This window comes from Schistocerca serialis, chromosome 11 (assembly GCF_023864345.2).
Source record: "Schistocerca serialis cubense isolate TAMUIC-IGC-003099 chromosome 11, iqSchSeri2.2, whole genome shotgun sequence".
NCBI classification, from domain to species: Eukaryota; Metazoa; Arthropoda; class Insecta; order Orthoptera; family Acrididae; genus Schistocerca; species Schistocerca serialis.
The window spans coordinates 63,634,463-63,657,324 of record NC_064648.1 but is presented as its reverse complement, the minus strand read 5'-3'; the positions used below and the strand labels follow the sequence as shown (position 1 = coordinate 63,657,324).

At 43.6% G+C, this 22,862-nt stretch overlaps 1 protein-coding gene and 2 non-coding genes across 4 annotated transcripts in view; 1 reads left to right on the top strand and 2 right to left on the bottom strand.

Moving 5' to 3' along the window:
* The window catches only part of LOC126427034 (probable citrate synthase 2, mitochondrial), a 251,626-nt gene that overhangs the window by 164,317 nt on the left and 64,447 nt on the right, over positions 1-22,862 (bottom strand). For both annotated transcript variants that reach the window (XM_050089210.1, XM_050089209.1), the window contains exon 2: positions 398-562. In XM_050089210.1, the coding sequence (XP_049945167.1) occupies positions 398-562 (165 nt within the window). The remainder of the gene's footprint in view (positions 1-397; positions 563-22,862) is intronic.
* Trnat-ugu (transfer RNA threonine (anticodon UGU)) lies at positions 4,902-4,976 on the bottom strand. The gene has a single exon. It is a non-coding gene; the product is annotated as a tRNA-Thr (tRNA).
* Positions 5,225-5,299, top strand: Trnat-ugu (transfer RNA threonine (anticodon UGU)). The gene has a single exon. It is a non-coding gene; the product is annotated as a tRNA-Thr (tRNA).

The following is a 22,862-nucleotide window of genomic DNA, read 5'->3' as shown; positions in this document are numbered from 1 at the left end:
TAACATATGAATGCACATACAGTAAAATTTTTACCTCTCTGTCTCCAGTAGTTTGTGAGAAAATGTTCCCTATAGTAGGCATATATTAACATTGCGGGGTTAGGTGATTCCGTATCCCCTTAACAGTGGCGTGTGGTTCGGGTGGTGAGCCCCGTGCTCGGACCAAACACCTACCGTGACATCTGTAAGTTGGACTTTTACGCTACACTTTCACCAAAAATGACAACTCCATGAATCAGTTTGCAAGTTGTGGACTTGCAAACAATGGATACATTTTTTTGGACCCCTCTGTATATTGAAAAATAAAGAGGTTGTGTGAAGAGAATGTTACATTGTTGGGTCCTTCCAGGAAGTCCCACGTCAATACATTGTAGCAGTGAAAGCTTTAGAAACTCACCATGTCGACGGTGACCTCGCCGACCTTGGTGCTGCCGTACTGCTTGCGGAAGGCCTTGACTCGGTCCAGCTCGCGCGCCGCCTTCTCGGTGAGCACCGCCTTCAGGTCCGTCGAGTCGCTGGCCACGCCGCGGGACACCACCGACAGCACGGGCAGCGCCACCTTCTGCAACACGACACACGCCTCAGTGAAATATCAAGTAATACTTAGAGTCGAACATCCGCGACTGACGAGTGCGGTTTACAAATCGCCTTACAACAGCGAGTGTGTTTTACAAGGGAGGTGCCGCAACGTTTGGAACGCGGATTTACTGCAAACTTCGTACACTCTTAGTACTCCATTAGGACAATAAAATATGTAAGTAGTAGCGCGTACTTCTCAAGCGTTATTGAGAAACTCGCAAGATAATTTCGGTCGTCAAATACAGCGTGATCGAAAAGTCTCTATAAATTTGGAAACTTAATAAACCACGGAATCATGTAGAGAGAGGTACAAATTGTCACATGCTTAGAATGACATGCGGTTTTATTAGAACCAAACAAAAAGTTGACAAAATGTCCGACAGATGGCGCGTGAAAGATCTCTTGCGGGCGTCGTTTGGTGATGATCGTGTGCTCAGCCGCCACTTTCGTCATGCTTGGCCTCCCAGGTCACTAGATCTCAGTCCGTGCGATTACTGGCTTTGGGGTTACCTGAAGTCTGAAGTGATCGGCCGACATCTCTAGGGATGCTGAAAGACAACATCCGACGCCAAAGCCTCACCGTAACTCCGGACATGCTTTACAGTGCTGTTCACAACATTATTCCTGGACTACAGCTATTGTTGAGGAATGATGGTGGACATATTGAGCATTTCCTGTAAGGAACATCTTTGCTTTGTCTTACTTTGTTATGCTAATTATTGCTATTCTGATCAGATGAAGAGCCGTCTGTCGGACATTTTTTGAACGTTTGTAATTTTTTTTGTTTCAAATAAAACCGCATGTTATTCCAAGCATGGGAGTCAATTTGTACCTCTGTCTACATTATTCCGTGATTTATTCAGTTTTCAAATTTATACTGACTTTTTGATCACCCGGTATATATACCTGCACGTGGCCATTTTTACCATGAAGCGCCGGCAGCCGAGTGGTTAGCGTTCAAGCCCCGTAATCGCTGGATCACTGGATCGAGTCCTGAGTTTGATTTCTAAGAGTCATTTTCTTTACTATTTATATTAAAGTTGATGTAATGGGAAAAATACGTGTAATCAGATGAACTTTTATTAAATTTACAATATTATTTGGCAGCCTACAAATTTTTATCATCACATTGAAGTATTTTCAGAGACATCTGAAGCTATTTATAAAGCACTGAAAGGGAATAGATGAAGATAAATGTTTAGTATATGGGCAGTAAGAACTATTTTTATTTTTCAACAATTCAATTAACAGAATTAGTGTTCCAACAACTACAAGATTAATAAACCTACAAAATTAGTAAGTACGAAGCAGATGACGCGCTTTTTAACTTGTGGCGTCCAGGGTTCAAAAACAAAGTAGAATGGAAAGCTAAGAAAGATTTTTTATTTTAGAGTGATCACGTCTTGCAGCATATTCCACCCGCCCATCAACACAGTGCTCCATGCTCACCCTCCACCCTAGTCGAAGCAAGTTTTTTTAAATAAACTTTGAAGCCGTGTTTACAAACACACTACAGAGACGCCAAACAGCTGTAGCGACGCCAACGCTCCAAGTGATTACGTTTCCCATTGCAATGAACAGAGAACTAACGACACATGGTCAACTCTACGGCGAGGCCCTAGATTTGGTCATATTTGACGGCAGAAGAGATTTGACAAAGTTCCCTATTACACTTTCAAATTTGATATAAATATTTTACAACTTTGACAAAGAAATATGGTAGTGTAATGCTGGCCTTAGAGAGGAGTTTGGAGTGCACCGCAGCTATTATTACGCTTTCATGCCTTGCACCTAACTGTCCACACTGTCAAACGGCGGAAAAATATGAAAATACCGGCCAGCAGGCACGTGAAGTATTTGGTCACTTGCACTTTAATATAACAATGAGAAACTATGTGCGAGACGACATCTTCGTAGATTATTGTTGCAGTGTGTGTGTTTATGGGTTGCATTTTTTCATATGACTTAAGCCAATGGCAGCACGATTTCTCAAATCGTGGACAAGCATACATTTTCAGTATCACTTTATGCGTTTGGTCGTTTACTAGCCTGTAGTTACGAATATTACATTATTTGTGAAAATAAAAATTTTTAGACTGCCAAGTAACATTGTAAATTTAATAAAAGTTCATCCGATTACACGTATTTTTCCCCATTACATCAACTGTAACATAAACGGTAAAGGAAATGACCGTTAGAAATAAAAACTGACAAGCGGGACTCGATCCAGCGACCCAACGATTACGAGGCTTGTACGCTAACCACTCGGCTGCTGGCGCTTCCTGGTAAAAACGGCCACTCACAGGTGTATGTATTTGACGATACTGCACGACCGAAACTATCTTGCGATTTCCTCAATAACGCTTGAGAAGTACGCGCTACTGCTTACACATTTTGTTGTCCTAATGTAGTACTAGGAGGGTACGAGGTTTCCAATAAATTCGCGTTCCAAGCGTCGTGGCCTCCCTTGTTAGCCTACCCTACTACGGTTACACTGGAGAGATTTGGCGGTCGGTTTGCAGCCGTCGCGCTCTGCTTGCCTCGGGCCGGATCCTCTTACAGCCCGCCGCAATCTGACACACCCGCCGTCCGTGCACGCAACGCTCTGTTGAGTGCAGCAAAAACTGCCCCTACAACGCGCCACATCTGTATTATCTAGAATACTAACTCGTTATTCCGGTTCACGGCTCATGTTACCCAGGTGCAGTTTGCCTATCCAACTACCAGTGAAGGGAAAAACGCTTTTCCATGTTTAATATAACTGACCGAATTTAAAGATTTAGAATGCTGTTCTAATTACTCGTTCAGAGATAAAGTCTTATATAAATGATTACCACAGTTAGGTATTACAGTTACGAACTGTGCATGTCTGGAGGCAAATTCACCGCGCTGAAGTACCCAGGCTATATTCTTCCAGCATTTAAGAACGAGAGCACTTTGTTATTTGCAGCAAACCTTACACAATTTTAAATCCTTTACGAAACTCCATCTCACGTACATGCTTTATGTCAAATATTTCACACAATAACTAATTTGTAAAATATTCAGAAGACGTTTCGAAATATTTTATACATCGGTGATACATTCCTCAAATATTTAGGTTGGGGGGATACTCGTAAATACCAACGTAAAGTCGTTAATAGAAGTGAGCGTAGAAATACTAACGAAAACTGTTCAACCATTTGAAACCACACAAAACTAGTCGCAGCAAAGCAGCACACTGCATATCTGTATCGCATGCAGTAGCAGGTTGCTTCGTAATTACAAGCGATCGTTGACTTACACTGTCATCAAAAGTATCCGGACATCTGGCTGACAATGACAAGTTCGTGGCGCCCTCCATCGCTAATGCTGGATTTCAGTAAGGTGTTGGCACACCCTTAGCCTTGACAGCTTCCACTCTCGGGCAGACATACGTTCAATCAGGTGCTGTATGCTTTCTTGGGGAATGGCAGCCCATTCTTCACGGAGTGCTGCACTGAAGAGAGGTATCGATGTCGGTCGGTGCGGCATGGCACAGAATCGGCCCAGTGGTTTTCTATAGGATTCAGGTAAGTACTCTGTGCAGGTTAGTCCATTATAGGGATGTTATTGTCGTATAACCACTCTGCCCCAGGCAGTGAATTATGCTCGATCGTGTTGAAAGATGCAATCGCCATTCCCGAACTGTTCAACAGTGGGAAGCAAGAAGGTGATTAAAACATCGGTGTAGGCCTGTGCTGTGATAGTGCCACGCAGAACAAGGTGTTGCAAGCCCCCCTCCTTGAAAAACACGACCACACCGTAAAACCACTGCTTCCAAATTTTACTTTTGGCACTACATACGGTGGCAGATGACGTTCGCCGGGCAGTCGCCATATCCAAACCTCTAGAGATGGGTCGTTCGCGAACTGACGGGTCCAAAGGAACGATTCATGAAGATGAGCGGAACGATCGATGAACAAATTCTAAGGAACGTTCTTTCCTAGTTCACTTCGGTCGCGGAAACGGGAACGATCGGTCTCGTTCCAGCCTCTGTGTCTCGCTCGGCCGGACTCTTCGTCGTTCGCATGGCCACTCGTAGCAGTTCCACTGCCGACTGCTCATAGCCAGTTCAATAAAGAGTTGTTCGTTTCGTTCGCTGCGCACGCCTGTTCTAGATCTGTTTCACACCTTTTTTAACTCTGAACTTCTGCTTCTTTTCGTATTCTATTTAGCATCCATTAACGGTAATTAAAATTTTATAATTACGTAAATAACATAAAATTAAGTGAAATGATAAATAGACACCCTAGCTGCAAGCAGGCGTTGATACACTTCATTGGGGACATGTTGAAAATGTGTGCCCCGACCGGGACTCGAACCCGGAATCTCCTGCTTACATGGCAGATGCTCTATCCATCTGAGCCACCGCGGGCACAGAGGATAGTGCGTCTGCAGGGACGTATCCCTTGCACGCTCCCCATGAGATCCACATTCCCAACATGTCCACAACACTACATTCATAGTGCGCCTAATAGATGTTTGCCCATCCTACTCATTACTCGAGGCAGATTAATCTACCAAGTCCCGCGCACTACGAATGTAGTGTTGTGGACATGTTGGGAATGTGGATCTCACGGGGAGCGTGCAAGGGATACGTCCCTGCAGACGCACTATCCTCTGTGCCCGCGGTGGCTCAGATGGATAGAGCATCTGCCATGTAAGCAGGAGATCCCGGGTTCGAGTCCCGGTCGGGGCACACATTTTCAACATGTCCCCAATGAAGTGTATCAACGCCTGCTTGCAGCTAGGGTGTCTATTTAATTATCATTTCATTTCTAGCAAAGCTGCATGGTCATCCACGGTAACTGTTCTTTCGGGAACAGATACTACCGTCATATATAGATAAAATGAAGTGATATGTAATACGTACATCTTTTCAGGTAACGAAATGGCGCATCAGCTTACTTCACTATTTCGATAAACAGCAGAATACTTGTAAAAAGGCAAGACTATTACACATGCAAACGAAGTCGGCACGGCACACACGAGTGGCTATTTTCCGTCTTTTTTGATACAAGGTAAAAGAGCATGGTCATTGTTATGGAAGGCAGACCGACTTACAACCGAATGAAGCCCGCCCTTCATAATCGATTGTATGGCGTCACATTTCGTAAAGTTCGCGTTGCATAACCGAGTGTCTGGTGTCATTTTGTAAAGAGAATACGATAACTTCTACAATATTATTTCAGTGGTACAGCGTGGCGCACGAAAAATCGACTTCGAGTACTAGACTGGTCATTGTTGCCTACCAATCATCATCTAATGTTTCGGAGTTGTTTGCATTAGCTTATTTGTTATACTTCCTAGACGTTCATGCGGTGACCTCTCTGACGAGGCTTCCCCATGACAAGACCTGCCGTAAGGCAAGCCGTAAGGCAGAACACAAAGTTTGTTATTTCTTCACTGCCTAATTATTACAGGTTATTATTCTGCTCGTAGCGGTCAACAAATCCTGCGTAATTTGCGAGCAGTCAGTATTCGGGGCCGGTTTTTTGTGCGCCACTTTATTTCGCTGCGATCAGCCACATAACGCTACAGTTGGCTAAACGAGAGGTTTTTGCAGAGTCACGAAAATTACGAGCGTGTGAGAATTCTGTTTTGAATAAAAAGTCTATTCCAGGGCGGAGGCAAGTCCCCCCTTGGCGCCTTACACCTTCCGTCACCTATGCTACGAATTTTCAATTTTTATAAGAAACTGATATCAAGCAAAGCACAAATGAACGGTGAACGAGTAAAAATGAACGGTTCCTAAAAATGAGCGATCACCAATAAACTAGTTCCCAAGCATTAACGAGTTTGCCAATCTATATTCTACCGCTCAATCGTCCAATGTTTACGCTTCTTACACAAAGCGAGGCGTCGTTTGGCATTTACTGACGCGATGTGTGGATTGTGGGCACCCGCTCGACCATGAAATCCACCTCCCGCCTGTCATAGTACTTGCAGTGGATCCTCATGCAGTTTCGAATTCCTGTTCTACTGTCGCCGGTCTCTGTCAACAGGCGAAAGCGACCTGTACGCTTTTGTGCTGTATGTGTGTCTTCACGTTTCCACTTTACAATCTCACCGTTAACCTAGGGATGTTTGGGAGTATGGGAATCTCGCGTACAGACGTATGACAAGTGATATCCAATAGCCTGGCTACGTTAGAAGTCCGTGAGCTCTGCGGAGTGCCCCGTTCTGCTCTCTAACGATGTCTAATGACTACTGAGGTCAGTGATATGGAGTACCTAGCAGCATAATGCACCTAATATGAGGAAAGTATGATATAAGGTTTTTTGTTATGGTTCTAGGGCGCAAAACTTCTACGGTCATTAGCGCCCGGTCTGTGACTTAAGAAAAGCTAAAAAAAAAACGAAACTGGAAACCAGCAGCAATGGGAGCAAAACTCAAAAAGCGGGGAAACCAAAAACAGAACGAAAGCTTAAAAAACCACTATAGAAGGGGGGAGTTGTTTGTCCCAAAAAGAGCTTCAAATGACTGACGTCATCTCACTGGCACTAATGAACTCGAGAACACGATCGGCTGATCGCGTGTCATCTGCTAAAATAGAAGATGTAGCAGGCGACAGCTGTAGACGGGCGCTTAACGGAGTAAAATAGGGGCACTCGTAAAAGGTGTCTCACCGACCACAGTCGAGAGCAGTGGGGACAGAGTGGGGGAGGATCGCCGCTTAAAAGATGTCGATGGCTAAAAAGACAGTGCCCTATCCGGAGTCTAGTTAAAATTACCTCCTCCCGACGACGAGTTCGGGAGGAAGAGGCCCAAGCACAGGGAAGAGCTTTCACGTCCCGCAATTTATTATTGGGAAGTGTCGACCAATGTGCATGCCAGATATAGGGGGTGTCCGGATACTTTGGATCACATAGTGCATGTAATCTGCTCCTCACGAGCAATCTACGGAATCACATAACGATATCCGATGTAATTATTTACTATCCTTCTCATCCCAAGGTCAAATTTTAACAAGACATGAGACTTCTTAGCAACTTAAAATCCAATGTGTTTGAAGGACAGAATAACGGGTTAGCACAGTACCGTAATTGGAAATGAAACATCTGTAACAAAAATACAAAGTTTAATCCGTTACAGGGTGGCTTTGTCGGAACTGATGGGTGCGCTACAGTGATTTGTGCAGTCGGGTGACATTAACGTGGCCACCTGTCAGAAGCCAGCGTGGATCGCGGCGAGACGTGCACAAAGTGTGTCAGTGAGGTTCTCGAAGGTGCAGACAGGGATGTGAAGCCATGGCAACTAGTGGCGCGGCCAGCTGCGCTGGGTTTCTCGACTGAGGATCCGTGGCGCGAACAGCCCGTTCGAGGTCGTCCTGTTTCTTGATTGGATCTAAATCGGGGAAGTAGGGTAAACTCATCCTGGTGCGCTTCCAACTGTACGGCATGCTGGTAGATAGCGTGGCGCCGAAGAAAAATTGTTGTAGGGGTGGACGTGGTCCCTGAGGATAAATGCATCTTGTGATCTATTGGGACTTCCAGAATGACGAGATCACCCAGGGAATGGCATAAAAACATTCCCCAAACCATGACGATCCTCCCTCTGGCAGACGTTTGACGCCGTACACGCCAATGGTCATCTGTCAGAGGCAGCATAAAACTTTATTCATTTGAGGTCATGGGGTAGCAACGATCGCAGAACTATCGTTGTGGAAACGCTTTTGGTAGTCCCTTGGTTTATCTGGACGGTCAGTTGTTTAAGTGTTACGTCTTTCACCCCTGTTATTTATGGTCCGTGGCGCAGGCTTTGAGCAACAGCATTTTGCCATGCATAGTATACATTAACCACAGTGGCACGCTAACAGTTTAGACTCAGACGTTTCGGAAATGCTTCCATTCTCGACTCTGAAGTCAATCCTCAAGCCCTATTTACGTCAGAAAAATCGCTGCGTTTCGACAACGAGAGCACTGTTTTCTTAGAGTTACGAATCCTTCAACGTAGGCAGACCTCTCACAGACGTGAAGACTTATCAGGAACGATACGTGGATCTGAGTCCACGAGATATTGTAGATCCCTTTCCCTTTTAGGATTAGCGGAGAAGGTCGGTGACACGTAAGTCGCCAAAGTGGCGCCAATTGAAAGACACGCAATAGTCCGCTGGCGCACGTGGAGTTAACTTTATATCTGAGCGTTACCTACTTTATACTACTGTGTAATTTCTTGCAGCGTAGACTTCCGTTCCAACAAGCACACAGCAGGTTTGTTTGCACTGTGAGCGCCTCTTCAGGCATCTGCAGATGACGTTACTATGTAATGTGTTCAAGTATGTATCCTTATGTTTAGTAGTATGATGTGCAGTATAATATTGGTTCAAATGGCTTTGAGCACTATGGGACTTAACATCTATGGTCATCAGTCCCCTAGAATTTAGAACTACCTAAACCTAACTAACCTAAGGACATCACACACATCCATGCCCGAAGCAGGATTCGAGCCTGCGACCGTAGCGGTCGCGCTGTTCCAGACTGTAGCGCCTAGAACCGCTCTGTCACGACGGCCGGCACACCATTTTTAGTCAACTATATCCTCCTTTGAAGTGTTGTTATAGCGGTTTTCACTTCACCGTTTAATCTGGCAACGGCACTGCTACTTGAATCTGCACTGGAACTGAAGTTGTGCTCTAAGCTTTTTGCACACTGCTGAACTAATAATGCTTCGAGATATGATATCGAGGTACTCCCAGGCGTAGCTCAATCCTGAATGGTTGTTTAGTATCTCCTGGAACACGTTCGTTTTACGTACGCTATACCAGCATGCGACAATGACGTTACGTACGTCTCGCCACTGTACTCCCTCATATTGGCTGCGCGTGCGACAACAGCGCAACATACTTTTGTTCTCTCGCCAACGTCGACGTGTGAATGCGACTGGCAGTGCATTCATGTTGCTGGCACTGCGAAGGAAGCCAGCCGGGCAGCGGAAGTGCGACGTCGTCGGCCGGATGCGAGTCGGGACGGGTACAGTCACGCAGACCACAAGCTCACGAGGCCGTTTCCACAGAAAAAGATTTGCAGAACTATAGACCTATATCTCTAACGTCTATCAGTTGTAGAATTTTGGAACACGTATTATGTTCGAGTATAATGACTTTTCTGGAGACTAGAAATCTACTCTGTAGGAATCAGCATGGGTTTCGAAAAAGACGATCGTGCGAAACCCAGCTCCCGCTATTCGTCCACGAGTCTCAGAGGGTCATACACACGGGTTCACAGGCAGATGCCGTGTTTCTTGACTTCCGCAAGGCGTTCGATACAGTTCCCCACAGTCGTTTAATGAACAAAGTAAGAGCATATGGACTATCAGACCAATTGTGTGATTGGATTGAAGAGTTCCTAGATAACAGAACGCAGCATGTCATTCTCAATGGAGAGAAGTCTTCCGATGTAAGAGTGATTTCGGTTGTGCCTCAGGGGAGTGTCGTAGGACCGTTGCTATTCACAATATACATAAATGACCTTGTGGATAACATCGGAAGTTCACAGACTTTTTGCGGATGATGCTGTGGTATGTCGAGAGTTTGTAACAATGGAAAATTGTACTGAAATGCGGGAGAATCGGCAACGAATTGACACATGGTGCAGGAAATGGCAACTGAATCTTAATGTAGACAAGTGTAATGTGTTGTGAATACATAGAAAGATCCCTTATCATTTAGCTACAATATAGCAGGTCAGCAACTGGAAGCAGTTAATTCCATAAATTATATGGGAGTACGCATTAGGAGTGATTTAAAATGGAATGATCATATAAAGTTGATCGTCGGTAAAGCAGATGCCAGACAGATTCATTGGAAGAATCCTAAGGAAATGCAATCCGAAAACAAAGGAAGTAGGTTACAGTAAGCTTTTTCGCCCATTGCTTGAATACTGCTCAGCAGTGTGGGATCCGTACCAGATAGGGTTGATAGAAGAGAGAGAAGATCCAACGCAGAGCAGCGCGCTTTGTTACAGTATCGTTTAGTAATCGTGAAAGCATTACGGAGATGATAAACTCCAGTGGGAGACTGCAGGAGATACGCTCAGTAGCTCGGTACGGGCTTTTGTTGAAGTTTAGACTATCTCCGATTTTATGAATATACGTTTATATTGGTGGTCAAAGCTTAGTTCTGGGACAGAAGACTGGTTTGATGCGGACTCCATGCTGCTCAATCCTGTGCAAGCCTCTAACTGCTGCAACCTACTCAATCTCGCCTGGTAATGTTTGAAGTGGTCACTGTAGCAAGGAGGTATCTATTAATACCAGTTTTGCTGGCCTCTGCTTCGATCACAAGCGAGGCAGATTATTCCTACACGTCGGTCAGGGGCCTAAAGATGGCGTAATAAAGCGCCGAAACTGGTTGCCTAAAGTAAAATAAGGTTGAAAATTGACGGTTGAAAGATGTTTGACATCAATCGATCAGCCGAGTACCGGAACCGTCGCTAAAAAAAAATGGATATACAGAGACATTTTCTTGGTTGAATTGCTTGTGCACGATTCACTTACAAGGTACCCTTCACACACGACTTCCCAACAAATTTGGGTGTTAACGAATTCCTCTTGCCAGACGTTATTAAATTATTAAAATAAAAGCAGATGCCACTAGTTTGATACGACGATCTGAAATTACATCCTCGTAACTATGGTTAAACTGAGGGTATTCGATGAGTTATGACATACAGGTAGAAAGTATTTACAAAAGTAATTTCACATTCCCAGAACACTGGATTGAAATTTAAAGATCCAAAATATGAAAAAAGTCAGCGATCGAGAAAATTCTGCTGGGTATCAACGAAAAATGCCATACTGGCTACCTCTCTAAGTGTGTTTGCTTATAAAACTTCGTATCTTTCCACATTAATTGATTATTTGCATTTTTCAAGAACATTTAGTGTCCTGTAATGTTTGTATCCGTAATGACTGCAGGTCAGCGCCGAAACCACAGCCGCACGAAAGAACAGGCACTATTTCCCGTGAACAGAGTGACAAAGGGAACACACGATGTGCAGCGATCACTCAAGTTGCAGTATTTCCCGTCGCGGATAGTGCAGTCGCAGAAAATTATTTCCATGAATTCGAAAGAATTTATCAATGAATAAAAATCTATACAGATTCCAGGAGGGGGCAAATGCATGCTCCTCTTGCCGACGCCACTGCCGTCCTGTGCTGAGAAATAACTCTTCAGAAAGATATATACGTTGTGCTGTTTCAGAGTTAATTAGCTTTAAAGTTACCCAATTAGGCCGTTCTGTATGCAAATTCAAGCGGCCCGCCAGATACAATTAGTGTCAATTCTCATAGCGCAGATTACAGCGCACTAGACAGCTCAGCCTTTGGATCGAGTTCGGTCCTTACTACCGTCCCATATCCAATTTTTGTATTGCTCTTGTTCAGTTTTAAGAAACTGTAACTAGGAACAAGTTGGTGGCACCGCCTCTAGAGGGCAGCTTCGATTTGCGCTCGCAACGACCTGAGTGGCTAATTTCGGTGCTGATTACCTCGGAAACGTCACAACGTATCTAACTTTTTATCCTGTACTATTTCTCAACACAACCCACCCAACAGCGCGCCCCCGTAAGTGTTTCTAACTGTTTCTGACCACTCTGTATAATCAGATACCTTTCAGTGTCCTCTAGTCTCTTCCACACACAGAAACGCCTTCCACTACTCTTAAACTAATGTTACCAATGATTAAAATGTGCTCTGTGAAAAATTATACCAGGTGGCTCCCTCTTCTTCCTTACCGTAGTGCATGTAATGATTTTCCTTCTATCTAGTTTCTGCCTCATCACAAATTTTACTACCTGAACAAATTCCTTCTACTTGAATTTGTAGTGATAACCCTGCACTGAACTCAACCGAAGTCTTGTTCTTCCTTCCATCGCACTTCACTAATTTTCATTTAACTTTTATCTACTTATTTCTAAATTATCAATTCTACCTAGCCGATTAAGGTATCTACCATTCCAGCCCGAACCAGTAGAATGGTCGTTTTCTTTTCGTGACGGCATCTTTTGTAGACCTTGCCCAGAATGGCTCCCGGAATGGGGCATTATTTTACCTCCGGAATATATTACCCCGGAGGAACCCTTCATCACTATGCCACGCCCTCTGGGGAAAACAGCTGTGCTTTCCCTTTGTCTTTGGCTGTACAGATGATAGAGTTAAACACGTGACTGGGTGGAATCGTGTCATCAGCTAGTATACATCAGTTGTAGAATTTAGGAACACGTATTATGTTCGAGTATAATTACATTTTTGGAGACTAGAAATCTACTCTGTAGGAATCAGCATGGGTTTCGAAAATGGCGATCGTGTGAAACCCAGCTCGCGCTATTCGTCCACAAGACTCGTAGGGCCATAGGCACGGGTTCCCAGGTAGATGCCGTGTTTCTTGACTAGCGCAAGGCGTTCGATCCAGTTCCCCACAATCGTTTAATCAACAAAGTAAGAGCATATGGACTATCAGACCAATTGTGTGATTGGATTGAAGCGTTCCTAGACAACAGAACGCAGCAAGTCATTGTCAATGGAGAGGTGTCTTCCGATGTAAGAGTGATTTCAGGTGTGCCGCAGGGGATGACCTTGTGGATAATATCGGAAGTTCACTGAAGCTTTTTACGGATGATTCTGTAGTATATCGAGAGGTAGTAACAATGGAAAATTGTACTGAAATGCAGGAGAATCTGCAACGAATCGACGCACAGTGCAGGGAATGGCAATTGAATCTCAATGTAGACAAGTGTAATGTGTTGCGAATACATAAAAAGATACATCGTTTATCATTTAGCTACAATATAGCAGGTCAGCAACTGTAAGCAGTTAATTCCGTGAATTATCTGGGAGTAGGTATTAGGAGTGATTTTAAATGGAATGATCATATAAAGTTGATCATCAGTAAAGCAGATGCCAGACAGATTCATTGGAAGAATCCTAAGGAAATGCAATTCGAAAACAAAGGAAGTAGGTTAGAATACACTTGTTTGCCCACTGCTTGAATACTGCTCACCGGTGTGGGACCGTACCAGATAGGGTTGATAGAAGAGAGAGAGAGAAGATCCTACAGAGAGCAGCGCGCTTCGTTACATGATCATTTAGTAATCGCAAAAGAGTTACGGAAATAATAGATAAACTCCAGTGGAAGACTCTGCAGGAGAGACGCTCAGTAGCTCGGTGCGGGCTTATGTTTAAGTTTCGAGAACATACCTTCACCGACGAGTCATTTCTCGCGAAGATACCACGAGGATAAAATCAGAGAAATTAGAGCCCACACAGAGGTATATTGACAATCTTTCTTTCCACGAACAATACGAGACTGGAATAGAAGAGAAAACCGATAGATGTACTCCAAGTACCCTCTGCCACACAGTCAGGTGGCTTGCGGAATATGGATGTAGATATATCATGAATAGTATCACGAATCCACCTCCACTGAAATCCTTCACGTTCGCTGGTCTTGGGTGTCACCCAGTATATCGCTCACTCGCCGCCGCTTTTGACCTGCAGTACACTACTTTAAGGTAAGAGGCGCCATTTGACGCCATTACGCAGTCGCGCCGCCGGCGCCTTTGACTGTAGCAGCGTGTGGCGCTCTGCCAGCTGCCAGCGCCCTTGCACATGGGACGGCCGTGTTTAAAACTGAACAGCACCTCCGCGCACGCAGAAGCAACCACAAATAGACCGCTCTCTGGCGGACTCCGTGTAATAGCAGTACTCAGGAGCGCTGATAATCAGCCTGCCAGGTCCCACTCGACACCGCTTCATCTACTGCAAATAAACTGCCTACATTTCCGAAAATATTGACACTTTAGTTACTTTCTCGCTAATACAACGCAACGGGCATCAAAAAATTTCACTCCTGAATCTGTACTCCGCAAGCCATCTTGGGCTATTCGGCGGACGGTACGCCGTTTACAATTTCATTCGCGAATAGTGCGTGAAAGGACTCTCCTCCACTGTATGAGCTCTTTTTCTTGTTGTGGCCAGCCGCGAGGGCCGAGGTGTGTATGGTAGAAACTAATACATCTGAACCTTCAATAACGAAAATTTAACATTAAACCTGTGATGCAGAACGCCTCAATGTCTATTACTCGAGTTACGTGAACATCTGTAACGAAAAGCAGCACCCCGAGACATCTTATCCAATTTCTTCCACAGTGTTTAGCGATGCTCAGTCGGTCGTACGGGAACTGTGTACGCTGTTTCTTCCGTGAAAGAATTACAGTTCCTCAGAATTCCCCTTATGAATCGTAGCCTGAGACGGACTAATGAAGAGAGGGCCATTTCAATATGCATGACTACTTTTTGGCTCGTCTAGTATTCCGCTAGTTATGATACAATACTCTGTTAAACACAGTCCCAGCTACAGGCTGCCTCACACGTTCCGGGAAAAACAAAAATTTCATTTCCAGCACTTTATGTAATTGTTGGCTAAATTTAAACATTTATAATTCGGTCAATCTACTCATGAGGTATAACACTTTAAAGCTGTAACACAGACAAGTATTACAATTAGACACTATCTTGAAGCAGCGTAACCGGCGGTTCGTTTATTACCCAGACTACATTCATTCAGTATATGAAAATGAAATATTGGAAACAAACTTGAGACGTATTACTTCAAATCTTTTCGAAACACGTTTTCGCTGACACTCCCCACCCCACCAACCCACTGACCATCCTCCAAAACTGACGAAAGGAAGGCTATCGCTTGCTACATTTTCGCTATCCATGCATTAAAACTGTCGCAACAAAGATTTTGTTTATTACTTCGCTGGATATGACTTATGGGCGCTCATCATCGACGTCATCAGCGTTTATTACTTTGTTACTATAAACTTTATCCGCTGCCCATTTTGCTGACAGACTCTACCTACACCACTGCATGACAAACAATTCAGCATATATGGCATAACACTGAGATGCGTGAAAAACCAACAGATCTGGGTTTTGCGTCTTCCAAAGTTTTACAAATCATCGGCACATTAACTGATCAGTAAAGCAAACACACATTTAGTTTGATGCTATTTCATACGTGGGAGATTGATTCTTCAGAAAATCAAGGGAGGGGTTTTACTGGTATCGAAGAAGAGACACTAAAATATTGATAACTACTGTTCAGATCAGAGCATCCTGCGTTGCCGACAGGCGCTCTTGCGCGAAACACGAATTGCCACGTAAAAAAAAAAATTGACATAAGAGCAGTCAGCCGATGGAGTCTACTGCAGCGGTCAAATGGGGAACGTGTTCGTCCGTGTGTACACTTCCTTGTCACATAATTCGCTTTTCAGAACTTCCAGAATTAAACGGAAAATGCTTACAAGTATATTATCACAAGATAATTGCCTGACCAACTAATGCAAGAGATTGTGGTTGCAATATAAATCGCCCATCCCACAATAAAGTGCTACGAGCCATTCACTTGTAGAACTGTGCGTCTTACCACGAGACATTCGTAAGGTCATCTTTGGTAACGCAAGGGAACAAAATGTTTTAATAGGACAAAACATTTCCATGTCATGACTTGTGTATTTCCCTCTACTTAAAACCATCTGAACGAAGTTTTTCCTACTGACGTGATATTCCACAGCTATTCCGTCTCCAAAGCAAAGTGGAATACTATCAACCTTTGCCTACAGCCACTTTCGCACACATTACTTCTGCACTCAAGCAGACTTCCGTTCAGTCCTGAACGTTCGATGTCACGCACTTGTCAGAAAAATAATTTCATCGGTAATTTCGGTACGATTAACACTTTCACCTCCAATTAGTGATACATCGTTGCATAAAACCGTAACCATATGTTTTCAAGGGAAACATATCCCGGGGTATGGGGAACAATATTCGGATAAACTGATCTGGGGCTGTACTATAGGGGACGATGTAACATGAGGCAGTGAACGTTAGTCTGTCCTGGAGATCAGCAAGCCCCCTCCCCTTCACAATATGTCTACCGGAACACGACGACGCCCGAAGAATGAAACGTTTACGAACGGCTAACATCTGGCGGCCATACTGCTGCAATCTGTTGGCATTCAGGCATAACGAGCGCCGAGAATAGATTCTCAAACTCAGCGCCAGAAAGAGTAGCAACACTTTCACATCGCTTGAATCTCGCGAGCGCATTTTTTTGAAATTTTTAGAGGGCACTTCGATTGATGAGCATTTTGCAAGACACGTACAAATTTTTTTTCGTTGCACTTCAGCTATCTGTTAGCTCCTTTCTGCCAGCTGCTTAGGCAACTGGCGAATTGATTCACGCAAAATGGTTGCGCTGTGCCAATCAAAAAGGTGAATGGACATCCGCGCCAGTTTTATTTCATATCGCAATCGCTTCAGCTTTCGCCGCATTCGGTACTCGTCGCGGTACGAGCTAATAACGATTGACTGCAGCATCAGCACATTTCAAGGTATCTGACATCTTTGCCGTGATGCACCATCACCATTCACGGAATACATACGCTACGAAATTCAAGCATTGATTAATTTTGTCACGTGATAAAGCGAGAAAGCACTATTTCTTTTTAGGGAATTGCTGTCTCAGTTATCTAGTTTGGTACAGTAATTTGATGTTACTTTTTAGAGAGTTTTCAAATCTAAAGGCATACTTAACATTTACTGAATTACGTTCTCCTGAACTGCGAATGGCATGAATTGCTACTTATAAACAAAGTGCCCACTTCAGGAACTAGTGGTTCAATTCTGTCGGAATGTGCGAAGATTAAAGGCAATTTATCGTGTTACATCTGCAGACCATGAACTGGATATCTAGACGCTTAATTTCGTATCTTTTTTTAATTTATCGCTGCGTCGCTGCGCCATTCGCCCAGGTCGCCAAGCAAGTGGGAAGATAACGTATCATTGGTTATACTTCCCAAGGTGCCACCTGAAGTTTATACTCTACAGTCTGTTGGACTTTCATAAGGGTCAACGAAATGGGACGGAGGGGCGAATATAGGACGACAGGAACAAGCAAATAATCTTAAACGTAGGTTCGAAATCCAATGGTTTCCACGATGACATTCATGAATGCCAGTTAAGAGTCCCAAGAATTCAAGCTGCACATACGTACAGGAGAACATTTTAAAATGTTCCATACGGCTCTTGTTCATGTGGAGGCAATCTTCAGCCCATCTATGCCCATTGTTCAAAAAATTCCAGGAAGTTTATTGACTTCTCCACTGTCAACAGGTGTGTAATACCCGATGCTTTTAAATGTAACAACGCAAAACGAATTAACGGACTCACGTACGGAGACCTGGAAGGTCTTGGCAAACCACTGCCGATTATAGATTTGTCGAAACGCTATTTACCAATACTTAGGTATCCGTTATGATAAAATCAAACGAAGGCAGTTTATCACTTCGTAAATTTCGCCTCACTTGCAGTGTTTCGAAATGAACGTAGTCTTAGACATTAACATTACTGCAGCACACACACGTTGTAGCATTGGTTCCTGGACAATCACTAAGAATATTTGCTGGTTTCATTGTCCTCTACGTGTCCCTGTCGTCTATAGCCCATAAAACTTTTACAGCTCGCAAACCCCACAAATTTTAGAAAAAGGAAAATACGACCCTGTATGATTTGCATTCTTGCATACTTCAGTACTTTAACACTAATTTTGCGCTTGCGTATTCGGATGCAATCTATTTCTTTTACGGGCAAAGCTTTGGATGTCTCCTTATTTAAGAAAGCCGCCAAAACACTACACGCAATTCCCCACCCCCAAATTGAATTGGGACCATCCAGTGATTGCTTTCCTCTTTACAAGACTGTCATCAAGTAAACATTTAAGATAGCTACTGAGCCTGCTTAATAAATAGATTATCTACAAACATCAGTTAAGCGGCTTCATTTTCTAAGGACACAAACTATGTCACTTTCGCTTCTGTTGAACATTCGCCGTCCATTGCAACGTACCTAGTTCTGTTGGTCAACAGTTCTTAGAGCACACGGCATGCTTGCGAACACACTACTACTAAGACACGACCATCAAGATTAAGTCGACTTCGACAAGTAAATCTGTGTCCCACATCCCTGGTGGTTCAGCATCACTTCTAGTGATTACAGCACTAACACAAAACATTTCAGGCACAGCTCTCCCAGTAAACCGCCGATTCTTTAAGGAATGTAACTCATGTGTGAAACAGCTGGAAACGGCTAATTACCTGTCAAATGTTTAAGGTGTCTGAACATTTGACTTTAAGCATGTGAGCTAAAGAGAGTTTATAAAAGTTTTCATAACGTTTACTGCGAATCACCAATTCGGAAATACTAGCTAGATGAATGAGTATTTGAGCGCACTGATTTACACTGCCTCAAGATATTAATACACAGTTTATAATTTTATAAATATTGTGTTAAACCTTTAAAATATGACTACATCTTAATGGAGCTTGTCCTCTGAAGATCTGCTTTTTTTTTTTTAGATTTTGACTTAAAATGATCTCTGGAATGTTTACATTTTAGTGTTCATACCAAGTTCACCAGAAACTCTTATGAGGCGATTGGTGAACAAGTGTTCCCGAGAACTATTCATAGCGGGGAAGAAAAGTTAACATTTAAATTCAACGACGGCCCAACAGGCATAATGGATATTGTGAACACACTCTAATTTGATATACCAGCTGATACAACTTCTGCACAGAAGACGGAAAGCGTATCGAGCTACAAGGGCACTGATGACAGAAGCTGCCGAAGAGGGCCCAACCCCACTGTTGCCAGATTGCCGAATGTTCCAGGGATCGAGGATTAGAGGCACATTTAACAACAAAAAATTTAACCCAAAATTTTAAATGCATATTCCTCGAAATATAACTTGACAACGGTAAATGTTTCTGACCATATTTTGATGCCGGTAATCTAATTCTCTGTCAGCGTATGGCGTATGAAGAACCAGCAACAATTTAAAGCGTATAAAACCGCGTTCACTTGTTTGTGCAGCCAGAATTTAACCTTCCCTCGCCGCTACCATGTGCAACACCTTCGGTAGCAAACAGCGAATGAAGATTAAACCAATCGCCGTCAGTTCTACGAGCACTTAAGATAACGCTTGCCGCCTTTGCGATAAGAGCACTCGTCGCCTTTAAGAACGTTCTCGTCACGCATTACCTGCGGTAAAATTGCAAGCAGTTTAGTAATACAGGGCAGTTCGAAACAGATTAGAAGCCACTGCAATGTTCACTGGAACACAGTTAAGAATTACAGAGTATGTAAAACTTCAAAAATTATTTTTCTAGATGGTCTAATTAGGAAACAAGCGATAACCCAGTGCACGCCATACATTAAGATGTACGTGCTGATATTTCTTTTACGTCAATACCGTCATTAGACTTTTTATTTGCAGCGTTACATTTACACAATCATGACTTCGGCTTTACAATGCCATTATCAAGTGTTTTAATGTTATACAGTGCCTAAGATGGCATACTGTAGTATTTAAAATACACTATTAGACACATTGTTTAAGCGTACATATTTCTGGTAAAGGCCTACTGCTTTGTTTTACCACTGCCACTCAGCCAGTGGTGTTCTAGTTGGTGGTGTTTTTCATGCAGGGGGTTTGTCTCCCTTGTTTTGCGTGGCACTATCACAGCGTAGGCCTACATTGATGTTTTAAGCACCTTCTTGCTTCCCACTGTTGAAGAGCAATTCAGGGATGGCGACTGCATCTTTCAACACGGTCGAGCACCTGTTCATAATGCACGGTCTGTGTACGGAATGGTTACACGACAATAACATCCCTGTAATGGACTGGCCGGCCGAAGTGGCCGTGCGGTTCTAGGCGCTGCAGTCTGGAGCCGCGAGACCGCTACGGTCGCAGGTTCGAATACTGCCTCGGGCATGGATGTGTGTGATGTCCTTAGGTTAGTTAGGTTTAACTAGTTTTAAGTTCTAGGGGGCTAATGACCTCAGAAGTTCAGTCCCATAGTGCTCAGAGCCATTTGAACCATTTGTAATGGACTGGCCTGCAAGGAGTCCTGACCTGAGTCATACAGAACACGTTTGGGATGTATTGTAACGCCGACTTCGTGCCAGGCCTCACCGACCGGCATCGATACCGCTCCTCAATGGAGAACTCTGTGAAAATGGACTGCCATTCCCCAACAAACCTTCCCGCACCTGATTAAACGTATGCCTGCGAGAGTGGAAGGTGCCATCAGGCTAAGGGTGGGCCAACACCATATTTAATTCCAGAACTACCGATGGATGATGCCACGAACTTTTAAGTCAGTTTCAGCCAGGTGTCCGGTATTCCATCGCGTACTTTTTGAGCGTTCATCACATTCTGTGTCTCTCCAACTATGTTAAGCTAATATAGATGGCACAAATAAGTTCGATTGCCAAAGTTGTGGGGGAGTGGGAAGATCGGCGGGCGGCGGGGGGGGGGGGGGGGGGGGGGGGGGGGGGAAGACGTTGTGAATGGGATATCCCAAGAGAAGAAATAGAACACCAGTTGCGTTAAAGACAATTCTTCAAAAACATGAGCTGAAACTGATGAACAAAATTCTGGAGAACATTTGTCTGCCGTGGGCAGAGATTTGAGGAGAAATGCTGCCGCAACTGCAACGTACCATGCAGTATTGACACTGCGACTGCAAGGTCGGTAGCGCTTGCAGAAATGAAAAAGCAGAAGTCGACATCAAGTGTTCCATACAAACCCATCTGACAGCTTCTATTACGCCATTATAGTTAACATTACTGGCAAAGTGGTCATCGCCAAACGTGAACGTGCATCGTTTTCATTTCAGTTCTTGCTCTAAGGGGGATAAGCAGGTCTTAGCATGTTGCATGTACAGAATACCTAATAATAAATCAGTGCTTAAATTTCCAGCTCAAACTGACAGTATGTTTATTCTCACACATCCTGCGTCCTCGTGTTTCCTCACGCGACGGTATCGTGGCGCCATTTTTCGACAAGACAATGCTCCTCCATACGTGGTGCATGTCAGATGTTTACGCACTCTCGCGTAATCCCTATAAACGATTCTGGAGAATTTGAACAGCCGCCTGAGACTGCCTGAAGACGATGCTGTCAACATACACCAATGTTTTCAGAACCAACAGCAAAAAAGATTTAGACAAGGTATCAGCATTTTCCGAGAAGCGCAAATTGATCTTCAAAAATGTGACATCATCCACTTCAGTACTAAAAGAAAGATTTCTGTTGAAAGCTAAATCGCACAAATGTTAAGGTTATAGACAACTAAATATCCCTATTTATTACAATTACGGCCAACCAACTTTTATCACCACCTTTAAAATATTGGGCGTTTTATTGGCAAAAGAACTAAAAGATCTGACAATCTACTTAATAGGCTGCATGCACTACGATTGTTCCTCTTTTGGAGTACTACAGCGTTATGACATACTTACGAGACAGGATGATTGGTTTGTGGTGCGCTTAAGGGGGGCAGGACGTCAAACGGGCCCACATGGGGGCTGGAGAGGCACCACAGGACATTTTAATTTCCAATGTGTATACTTTTACAAATAGATTCATAAAACTTTAACAGCATGACCAGGAAGGATTCAGGATTCATACTCATAGCATTGGAAGCTCAAAAACGTAACAAAACATTTTTTACATGAGAAATTTAATCATTTTTTCACTTACTACTGGCTGCATTTGTTGCTATATGTACACTTTTCTTCCTAAGCAAGAGATTCTTCGATGACTTTTGCACAGCATACAAACCATAGTCACAGGTGTATGATACTCTGGAAGTTAATTTATGAAAAAATGAATGAACTCTTACATTTTTAACTTAGTGTTTAGAAAAAATTCAAGTTTTATAGTTAATTATCTCAATTTTTCCACAGTTTTTAATAGATTTGGAAAATTCTTGAGTTTCATACCACCTGTAACTACTGTTCGTATGCTATGAAAAATTCATCGAAGAATCTCTTACTTAGGAAGAAAAGTGTACCTATAGCATCAAATGCAGTCCGTAATAAGTAAAAAAATGATGAAATTTCACATGTAAAAAAGGTATTTTGCTACGTTTTTGAACTTCCACTGCGATGAGTTCAAATGGCTCTGAACACTATGTGACTCAACATCTGTGGTCATCAGTCCCCTAGAACTTAGAACTACTTAAACCTGACTAACCTAAGGACATCACACACATCCATGCCCGAGGCAGGATTCGAACCTGCGACCGTAGCAGTCGCGAGGTTCCGGACTGAGCGCCTAGAACCGCTAGACCACCGCGGCCGGCACTGCGAAGAGTGTGAGTCCTCAATCCTTCCTGGTCATGGTGACAAAG